The sequence below is a fragment of the Gossypium arboreum genome, chromosome 1 (genome assembly GCF_025698485.1).
Source record: "Gossypium arboreum isolate Shixiya-1 chromosome 1, ASM2569848v2, whole genome shotgun sequence".
NCBI classification, from domain to species: domain Eukaryota; kingdom Viridiplantae; phylum Streptophyta; class Magnoliopsida; order Malvales; family Malvaceae; genus Gossypium; species Gossypium arboreum.
Window position 1 is genome coordinate 104,490,293 of NC_069070.1, and position 11,557 is coordinate 104,501,849.

General features: G+C 33.8%; 1 protein-coding gene across 2 annotated transcripts; it reads left to right on the forward strand.

Annotated features, from left to right (window-relative positions):
• The first annotated feature begins 503 nt into the window (after nucleotides 1-503).
• On the forward strand, nucleotides 504-9,255 carry LOC108464029 (UPF0481 protein At3g47200-like). 2 transcript variants are annotated; one of them, XR_008284310.1, is made up of 4 exons: nucleotides 504-764; nucleotides 925-5,508; nucleotides 6,047-6,102; nucleotides 8,953-9,255. XR_008284310.1 is itself a non-coding variant. In XM_017764092.2 (2 exons), exons 1-2 carry the CDS (start codon nucleotides 612-614, stop codon nucleotides 2,908-2,910), a joined length of 2,178 nt encoding a protein of 725 aa, XP_017619581.1. In that variant the 5' UTR covers nucleotides 504-611; the 3' UTR covers nucleotides 2,911-3,055. The 2 variants fall into 2 exon arrangements, 1 of the variants encoding a protein (XP_017619581.1); XM_017764092.2 differs by lacking the exons at nucleotides 6,047-6,102; nucleotides 8,953-9,255 and having other exon boundaries at nucleotides 886-3,055.
• Nucleotides 9,256-11,557: the final 2,302 nt, after the last annotated feature.

The following is an 11,557-nucleotide window of genomic DNA, read 5'->3' on the forward strand; positions in this document are numbered from 1 at the left end:
TTAAAAATAATTTAAAAATTATATTTAAAATTAAATAAATATATATTTAAAATATTATAAAACAAATAAAAATTTGAGAAGTCATATCTTTAAAAATAATATATTTTAAATGTTTTATATTATTTAAAAATATATTTAAAATTTAAAAATAATATTTAAATTTTAAAAAATTAAAAAATTTAAATTTTTTAAAAATATTATAAAACATTTAAAATATAAATTTCAAATTTTATAAGACCAATAATAAACAAATAAATAAAATAAATAAAGGACAAATAAAAAATTAAAAAGTAAATAAATAAAAATTAAAAAGTAAATAAATAAAAAACTTAAAAGAAAAATAAAAATAAAAAAGATAAAAAATTAATTTTTAATGTAAATTGCTGAGGAGAGATATTGGTGTTGTCAAACAATTTAGCTTCACTAACTTTTATAGTAAATTTTAAGTTATTTTCGAATTTTATAAAAAATAAATAATTTAAGTAATTAATTATTTTTTGAAGTTATTTTTATAAAAAGCCCGATTTCCTTTTGTTTTAATAGTCGACAAAAGCGAAAAAAACAAACTCAGATCTGCAACCTTCAAAGTGAAGAAGTCTCTGCAAAGATCGATGAAGCCTATCACAGTGAAGGAAAGAGGTGGATTAACCTTCAAAGTGATGAAGGCTCGGCAAAGATTGATGAAGCATATCAGAGTGAAGGAAAAAGGTGGATTACCAGGAGCCGTTGACAACTCTTACAAGGAACCTTACGCTAAAATCCAGGTAATTATCACCGTTTATCTGTTCATCATCAAACATGTACAGTACTACCAAAGTTGAAACCAGTTCATATGGTTTTTAAAAAATTTACTGAGTTTGAAAGTCAATTATCTGTCTGCATTAGATTAGAAATAAGGAAATGAAAGGGCAAAGCTGTTGGCAGGCTACGACAGAAAACCTAAAAAAAAGAAGGCAGTTGACTACTCGGATTGGTTCAGAAGCTTCCATGGAGACAAACAGGGACACAAATCGAAAGCCGGAATCTAAGGAGAAAGATGTAACTGATGATGATAGAGATTTCTGTTATAGTACCAGCTCTTCTGTCTCTCCTTGCATCTTTAAAACTCCTTTTCCTGGCCTGCAATTCCAGGAGCCTCAGTTGGCTTCAATTGGCCCTTATCATTACACAAACCGAAACCTCCCACTTGACAAATACAAGTACTCTTTCCTTGACAGGTTTATATCTCGGACGGGCAAAGATTTGCGCTTTTATGTGCAGCAAATGATGAGTCTTGAGTGGCATTCCAGAACATGCTACTCCCACGATTTCTCAATGTCCAGTCCCCAATTCGTTGAAATGATGTTACTTGATGGTTGCTTCATAATGGAGGTTCTGCACCATTTTGGAGTCTCTGAACAACAACCTTGGGTTTTCCCCGTTGAACCATGGCAACTCCCCATTTTGGTTCAAGACCTGCTCATTCTAGACAACCAAATTCCCTTTTTTGTTTTGGAAATGCTGTTTGAGTCATTGGAGAGCCAAGAAGGGACACCAACACTTTCTCTATGCACTATGGCCTTGAAATTTTTCGATCTAGCTTTCCCTCTATCCATGGATATCGCCTGCCCTTTGAAACCCCACCATTTACTTGACTTGCTTCTCCACTCTATCCGCCCATCAAATCCATCCCAAATGGTCGCCCCAAATTTTGTTTACTCATTTTTGAAGAAAATCAATACGAGAAACCAAGCTGATACAATGAGAGATCAACTTGAACAGCAGCCTCCATTTTACTTAACAAAGAATGTAATGGAACTCCAAGCATCAGGTATACAGTTGAGGTCAACAACCGCTGCTAGGTTCACAAATATCAATTTCAACAACGGAGGGCTTGAAATCCCATCTGTAACCATTAATGACATCTTTATCGCCATCCTTAATAACTGCGTGGCCTTAGAGCATTGTTCTGAGACAAGCTCCAAAGACTTTACTGCTTATGTCTCTTTCATGAGTAAGCTCATTAGACATCCTTCTGATGCAGAGTTGCTATGTTCAAATGGCATCATCTCAAGATTTTCCCACAATGACCAAAAAGTGGTACAATCTTTCCATATGCTTTGGATAAATATTCTAGATCTTGACGTCCAACATTCCTATCTTTCCAAGAGGTTGAAGGAACTAGAATGGTACTATACACAAGATGGGAAAACTCGGCCTTGGCGGCGTCTTGTGTCGAGATATTGGGGAATTTGTTTCTTCTGCATCACAAACCTTTTGTTGTGTTTCAACCGATTAAGATCAGGCGTTAATTTGATGATCCATTTCGTAGAGCAAGTTAAATTTAATGGCATAAATGGAGAGTTTCAGGGTGACATTACATGTCCTCAAGACCATACCTCTTTTATCTGTGATTCTGTGTTCCGTATGGCTGGGTTTATATATAATAGTGCAAGAGGACGTGTAAAATCCATAGACTTGAGCCTTAGCAATAGCAAATTCATGGCTTTCTTTTTCCTCAATCTTGTCATTGTTATTATAATGCTCATGGGTCATGAAATTCCTCCTCCTCCTCCTCCACCACCCAAACTTGATGAGAAGGTCGATTATTCACTCGAACTTGAAGAGGAGGCCGATGAATTTTTAAGAATATTTAAAAAAATAATGTTAGAAGCGAAGGATCAATATATCAAGGTTGAAGATAAGGTGGCAGCGGATAAGCGAGGCATAGAGGTTGAAGATTCAACCAAAAGGAAAGAAAAATCAGGAGGGGGCACCAGTAGAGTGTCATGGTCTATTGTGGACAAAAATGAGATGATGGTGGATTGTGTGAGCAATGAGGAATATTACAACGACGCATGGACTAAAATTTTAGAACAGAAAGTGATTGGGAAGATACTCTCGGCTTTGTCACCCGTACCTTGGGATTGATCTATGGCTAACAATCTTTGTAAGTTTGGTGGAAAACGTTTGATGTATAAGAATCTGTCTATAATTGTTTATGTTACCATTTTAACTAGTTTTGCTATAAAGGAGAGGAGATGGCATAAGCCACCTTTTAAATTAGTTGAAGAAACTTTATCATCTCTCTAATAATTGCAATAATAGTTTTATCAACACCAGGACAAGTAAGAAAATGACAGATGAGGTTGCTTTTTCCGCATGGGGTATTGAAATTCTAGTCGCTACCTCTCCACTTGCCCTCTATGGTTGGGTAAGGAGAAGAAACGTTGAAATTCTAGTAAACAAATTATAAAATATATGAAGAGACGAATTTAGAGAAACCAAGTCGAAACACCTGTTTACTTTCCTTTCTCTACCAAACTTTACAAAGCTTATCGCAATCCATCGGCCGCATAATATGTGGGTTTTTTTTTTTTTTTTTGTGGGGGGAATACTAAAGTTGAAATATTATTTATAAAATTATTTTACTTAAAAATATCAAAAGATAAAATCACTTGAATTAATATTTATTAATTTGTAAAATTAAATACAATTTAGTTTGTGATATCAATGGCTTAATGTAAGCATAGATGGCATATTCATATGATTTATGGATTTATTGTATCTATGTTACATTTGGTACGACTATTGCTTATTCATCATGTTTTAGTATATGAAACAATTTTTAATTGGTAATTTTTAGCCACTCAAGTGACTTATTTTGGGAAAAGAAAAAGAAATTTTTTCACATATTTTTTGAATGTCTTATTTTTCACAAGGAATTTTACTCCTCTCTCTAGTTTCAAGTTCAAATTTGTTTAACTATTTTTTTATTTATGTCTAATTATTGTAATACATATAAAATAAATAAGCATTTTTCTTGTATTATTGCATAGCACGATGTGAGTAAAAACAATTATGTAAAAAAATTATTTATTAAAAAGTATAAAGTGTTAAGGAATAAGCTAGCAATTGCAGTTAGGTAATTGGCAGCTAGTTTGTTAAGAAGTCAGCTGTTAATGATTAGTTCAGTTAGGTAATTTTGTTATTTGACTATTGAATCAACTAACTTGCTAGCTGCTCTTCTATAAATAGCAAATACTTAGTTCTTATGAATGTTAAGAATCATTCAATAAAACAAGATCTTCTTGTTTCTATTAGTTTATCTCTTCTTATTGCCGTTCTTGGTCAATCTCGGCATGTTATCAGAGCCACGATTTTTCTTATTGAAGTAGGTGAAAGTTTGTTCATGAGGTGGTTGATTCATCATGGCACCAAAAGTAGTTTCAGGAAAAGAAGGCAGTTAGAATCACTTCTCAAATGGTGGTAAGCAGATAAATTCACCATGTTTGGAGCCCAGTTCAGTTGCTTCTATTATTGGTTAGAAAGTTCAACAATTTTCTAAGCATTATACTGTCAAACTTGGTAAGAATAACTTTCTTTTATGGAGGCATCAAATCATGTTGATTCTTGAAGGGTATGGTGTGCAAGGTTTTGTTTTAGGAACTGTTAGTGTCCCATCTCAGTTTTATAGTGGATAAAGATGGGAAGTTAGTTGAGAATCCTAAGTATGTACTACATAAACAACAGGATAAGTTGCTATGTACTACATAAACAACAGGATAAGTTGCTAGCATCTTGGTTGTTGTATACAGTGTGTGATGAAGTCTTGATTTATCTTACTAATGCTCATACTAATTTTGATGTGTGGGCAACTATAGAAAGGAAGTTTGCTACAAAGTCTACTGTCAAGATTTCAAGTTTAAGGAATGTCTTGTATTCTCAAAAGAAGGGTTAGTTAATTGTTAATGAGTATCTGGCCAAGATCAAAGGGATTTGTGACACACTAATTGCAGCAAGTAGCCTGATTTTTTAGCAGGAGTAAGTTAGCATTATTCTTGCAGGGCTTTCCGTAGAATATGAATCTGTCTGGGTGGTGGCCTCAGCTACTTGTGTTTCCCTTGACCTTCTTGCTGAAATGCTTCTTGATTGTGAAGAAAGGCAGCTAAAGTTTGTCCAATATGCCTATGCAAGCTAATCTAGCTAGTCAGTAGAATAGTAAGGGTACAAATCAGTCCAAGAACTCTAGTTCGAATGGCTATACCAAGACCTATAATCAATGGCATAAGCAACAATTTAGAGGTGGTTTTTAGCATGGTAGAGGGTTTCATCGGGGCAGAGGTCGTGGGAGATGATTTCTACACAATTGATTTCAAAGCCAATTATGTGGTAAAATTGGCCACATTGTGTAGAAGTGTTATTAAAATTTTGATGAGAACTTTCCAGGTGTTTCTGATAAGAGCCAAATAATGTCTGTGAATTTTCATTAGTTTTCTGATTAAAGACAGTGAACACATTCTTCACAAAGTTGCGGCATGCATTAATAATGTAGTAGAGCTCTTGGTCCATCGACTTAGTGGTGGCAATCTCCAAGCAGTTTTCCTCAAGCAAGCCTTGGTCAACTAGGGTGTCATTTTGCAGCATCCTCAAACAACAATGCTGATTAGATATAGTATTCAGGTTCAGGAGCCACAAACCACATCACTAATGATGTTTCAAATCTCAATCATGCTACTGAATACACAGGTACGAGCAAACTTTTGATGGGAAATGGTACTTTTGTTTCTATCTCACATGTAGGATCTTTCTTTATTGTCATTGGTAATAGACTTTTATACCTTAAACATGTTCTTCATATTCTAACTATAACAGTCCGTTTTTCATTAGTATCGAAAATGGTTGTCTTGAGACCTCATTTTTTACGAGTGAGTCCGTAAATATTATTATTTAATTTTTACGAGGTTAGTATAATTTTAATTCACGATTGGTCCTTTAATTTTTTTCAATCAAATAGGTAATTAAGGTATAAGGATTAAATTGTAACAATGGTAAAAATTAACTGCTACTAGACCATTTAATATTGTTGATTGGTGGAGGATGATGTATAATTCCACTAAATTTATGTTAATTAAGCTTATTATTAATTTAATTAAGGTTTAGTTTAATTAATTAAGACTTATTAATTTTAACTTAGGTACAAAAGGAAAAATCAAAAGAAAATGAAAACCATTCACCAAAAAAAATGAAAATGAAAACCATTTTCTCATCATCTTCTTCTCTACAGTTTAAAAAGGAAGGAAATTGAGTTTTACAACATTCAAACTTTCGGCCAACAGTTTGGTAAGTATACAAGTCCTTTTCTTATAAATTATATGTTTTTGAGGTTCTGAGAGCTTGATTTAGTTAGTTTGTGCACCAATTTGCAAAACTGTTAGACAATGTTGTCAATAGGATGTGTCAGTTCATGCAAAAGCCTCTTGATCAACATTTCGAGGCTGCCAAACGGATTCTAAGGTACTTGCAGGCCACCTTAGACTATGGCATATTTCTTACTACATCCTCTCACCTGTCTCTTGTAAGCTACTCAAATGCCAATTGAGGCACTGATCCAGATGATAAGTGCTCAATAATAGGCTTTGTATTTTTCTAGAAGGCAATCCTGTTTCTTGGGGATCAAAAAAACAACAATTGGTGTCTCGGTCCACTACAAAAGTAGAATACAGGAGTCTAGCACTTGCCACTGCTGAAATCATCTGGCTAGAATCTTTGTTAGTTGAATTACATGTTCAGGCTATAAGCAAGGTAACTATATGGTGTGATAACTTAGATGTTGTTGCAGTATTAGCCAATCTAATTCTTCATTATAAGTTTAAGCATGTGAAACTTGATTTATTTTTCGTTCGAGAGAATGTACCAGCTGGCAAATTAGTCATTAGAGAATGTACCAGCTGGTAAATTGGTCATTGGCCATGTCTCAGCTCAGGACTAGGTGGAAAATGTGCTCACAATGTAATACCCTTAACCTACATCCGTCGTCGGAATAGGGTTTTGGAGCATTACCGATCAAACAAACATATAATTTTAATGCATTTCTTATCATATAATATTCAAGTCAAAACCAATCAAACTCATACATATTGTCCTTTATTCGAGCTCTCGAGGCTCAAATTACATGTTAGAAACAAGTTGGGACTAATTCAGAAACTTAGAGAATTTTTCGAAAAATAATAAAAATTTTCAAAGCTGTAGGGTTCACACGCCCATGTGGTTAGGCCGTGTGTCTCACATAGTCTAGGCACACGTCCATGTGTCTGGCCGTGTGGACTCAAAATGTACCTTTAAAAACAAGTTTACCATTCTCTGCAGGCTTAGACAATAAGCTGTAATAGCCCATTTTTAGGTCAAATCGGAACAGTGATTTCGGGATAATAAATCCGAAGTCAAAATATTTATTTTTTTATTTTAATAAGGTTTACAACATGATAGAATTATTATGTGAAAGTTTCGTTAAAGAATTTTACTGGTTAAATGCTTAATTCGATAAAAAGGACTAAATCGCATAAAGCGTAAAACTTGTGTTCTATTAGCTAAAAGTTTCAAATAGCTATGGAACTTTATAGTAAAGGTCCTTAAGTGATAATTAGGCCAATTATGGTTAGTGGATGATGATAGCATGGCAAATGGTGTTGTTTTAAATATTTTTAAAGGTTAAATTAGTAAATTGGTAATTAAAGTTAAAATTAATAAAACAAAAACCAAAATTTTCTTTCCATTCATCTTCTTGCCAAAAATTTAGAAAGAAAAACAGTCATTTTTAGGGCTAGACATTCGGCCAATCTTCCTTTGTCAATTAAGGTATGGTTTTGACTCGGTTTTTAAAGATTTCTACGCTTTTGAGCTCGTTGCAGCTTAATCTAGCTAGCCCGTAACTTCATTTTTGAAATTGTTATAGATTTTGAATGATGTAATTGTTGAATACTTGAGTTATTTTATGTTTAATGATAGATTATGGAAGCTTGATGATAGTTTTACAAGTTTTATAAAGTAATTTTTGACAAAAATATCAAATAGGGATTAAATTGTGAAAATGTAAATTGTGGTAGTTAAAAGTGTGAAATAATGAAATATATGGGCTGCTAGTAGTATTTAATAAATTCGGCTAGACATGGGTTGGTATTAAATTGCATGAATTTGCAATTTTATGTGTTAAGGACTAAATTGTACAGTAGTCAAAAGTCTAGGGGTAAATTTGTAATTTATCCAAAATAAATGTTTTAGGCTAAATTGAATTGAATGAAAAAGTTTGAATGAGTTAATTTGATATCATATAGATCAAGATAAGCAAATACTGAAACTAGATTGGGGAAAACAAAAAGTGGACTAATAGCTGATAGTTTTATCTGAGGTTACGAGGTAAGTTCGTATAATTAGAATCGAACTTTTATATACTTGTAATTATTGAAATGAATGTGTATAGTGGAAATATTTGAAGTATAGATGCCTTATTGATATAATGTATTTGTTACTGGGCCCCGTTTAAACTGTATAGATTCATTGGATACGAGTGATGTGTTACTGGGATTACAGTTTTAGTCAAGCTCTTGCATTTGTTGCAGACTCACCACAGCTCGTATGAGCTTACCGATATATCAGCTCGTAAGAACTTACTATTTTTAGCTCATTGGAGCTTACTGTTTCAGCTCGTATGAGCTTACTGTTCAGCTCAATATAGCTTACTGTTTAGCTTGATAGAGCTTACCGTTCCAGCTCATTAGAGCTTATTATTAATCAGCTCAGGAGGAGCTTACTGATCATAGTTCGAAAAAGCATATATGATAATGAATTAACGGATTACTGACATTGTTCACTCGAGTATCCTTTGAAGTTATAATAGATTCAACGGGCCTAAATAATGTTTATATGGATAAAATTTCAGATTATAAATGTTACTAATGTTATAAATATGACATGTGAATTTTGGAATGATGCAAAATATTATGTTAATGGATGGTTTTATGTATTTTCCAAATGACTAACATGTGATGGATATTGGTGATTAGGTGTTGGTTAATTAAATTGTTGGCATTTTTAATGTTGCTTTGATTATGTATAAATTGTAAGTTTAATTTTGCATTATACGGGCTTACTAAACTATAAAGCTTACTATGTTTCTTTTTCCATGTTTTATAGAGGCTTGATAGCTTGCTCGTTTCAGACAATCGGAGTTGCACATCACACTATCCAAATTCCGATTGGTATTTTTGAACTTGTGGATATTTGTAAATATGGCATGTATAGGCTAGTTTAAAAGATGTTATCTATGTTACTTGATATCATAGTTTTGGTATATTTTGTATATGTGTTAAGCCATGTGATTTGGCTTATTTTGGGTACTATGTTTTGCTTGAATTAAGTGTTCTATTACGGTATGCTTTGGCAAGGTAATGATGGAATGAAATTATGCAAGTGAAGTTTTGATGTGTAGTTGTTAAATGAATGGATTATGCATGATGTTAAATAAATATTTGGGCATGTAATTGTTAGGTTTTTATATGGCTAATAATGTGTATTGAAATGGTTATCTTGGCTGCTTATTGAGTTATAAAAATGTGGTTATTTATGCTTGTGAATGTTTGTAGTTTAGGGTGGAAAAATAGCTTTACAAATGGCCTATTTTTGTCCACACGGGTAAAGATACGGGCGTATGTCTCAACCGTGTACGACACACGGTCACGCTGCACGGCCATGTGTCCCCTGGGGTACCCTTTCGAATTAAAGTCAGTATACCCTACAGGTTTGACATGGCCTAGACACATGGACATGTCTACTGGCCGTGTGTCGTACACGGGCTGGTACATCGGCGTGTGGCCTGCCGTGTGACCCAAGCCAGTAACCTCCCTAATTTTCCCACGACCTGGCAAATGGACGTGTCCTCAGCCGTGTGGTGCAAGTCAGTATGTATGCCCTGTTTTCCCACGGCCTGTGACACGGGTGTGTCTGGTAACCGTGAGAGGCACATGGCTTGTTCACACGAGCGTGTGACACTTGAAAAGTTGAAATTTTTTTAAGTTCCTAAAATTTTTATATGTTCTCGATTTAGTCTCAAATGCATGATTTAAGCTTTGTATGCTTGATTTAAGTACATGTTGAATGTGAATGAATGATATTGACTGAATTATGATGTTCTGGATAAATGATTATTCTGAATTGAGTTACAAGTCCGGTAATGCCTCTTAACCTATTCTGGCGAAGGTTACTTGTTAGGGGTGTTACATAAACAACTCAAAAATCATTCATTTAACTAGTTTGAAACATGATCAAACACATTCAAAACATATCAAAACAATCATCCTAAGTGTCTAACCAATATACCCTCATAGGTACCACAATCTTATCATCAAAACCTAATAATTTAAACATTTTTTTAAATCAATTTATAAACATACCAATTTCAATCCAAATTTACCTATACCATATTTATTTAGACATTAATCTAAACATACCATATTATAGTCTTAACATAACTCATACTCATATAAATATAACTAACCAAAATTAACTTATAATCTTATTTACGGTCAATCTACAAAATAATTAACATTTAGATGCCCTAGGTACATGCCGACATAAAAGAGACATATTTCACCACGTTTGAGATTGGGATCGTTGGTGGATGTTGAGTCGGTGATCACACTTAAGTTCCTAACATGCGCAGGGAAAACAAAACCGTATGCTGAGTATAAACTCAATGGTATTTTTATAATCTGAATATTTTTAAAAAAATTTAACACAACATACTCATTTAATCATACAATAACAATAGCCAATGAATTAATCAATTCATAAATGAATCATTCATAACATGTTCAATTCTCATCATTTGCTATCTCAATAGCTTTTCACAATATGATACACGATCCATGTGTCTCATTTTCTATAACGCCCCAAATTTCTGTAAATTTGGCATTTGTGATTGTTGAGCATGGAAATATCGAAACTGTTGTTTTGATTCTTTTTGGCATAAATATATGTGGTTTAAGAGGTTATGTGCTTTGGGGTGTGTTTGGAAGGTCCCAAGCTCGAGTTTTAACTTGGGCTAAATTTTAATTTTTATGTGAGGAAAACCTGACTTTAGGTCAGTGGGCTTATGAGGAATTGATGGTAAAAACCTAATAGAATAGGCCTGTTGGTCTAGTGGTTAAGATGTGTGTTGGTGTGTTGGAGATCTAGAGTTCGATTCCCTGCAGTAGCGATGGGATTATTATTTTGCTGCAAGTTTTAGTTAAGTGTGGGTTTTATTAAAATTCTGAGTTGAGGGTTTGGGGAAAAATGAGGGGTTTTCTTATTTATTTTTTTTGGAAAAATATTTCTCTCTGCCGTTCTTCTTCTTCCAAACCCTAGCTGCTGGAATTCTCTTCTTCTTTTCCCTTCTTTTCCGTTTTTTTGCTCCTTCGATTAGTTGTGGTGTGTTGCTAGCGGTTCTGTCGATTCGATAACTATCGCTTAATTAAATTGCATGATATTCTTTAGAGATCGTTTAAGAGGGCTTTTGTTTGCTAATTAGGGGATATTCAAGGTTCTGTGGGTCACTAATCCGGGTTCTTAACAGCGAGGAATCACCGCTATTCGTTGAAGGTAAGTAGATCTCTCGTTTCGGGATTTACCTATTCTTAATAATCTGACTTAAGAGACTGATTTTGGGTTCGATATGATCGATTTTAGGCTTTAGAGTGCTCGTGGTTGGATTAGCAGTGGAAACAAACTAGGTGTGTACTCCAATTGCGCAGAAAAAGAG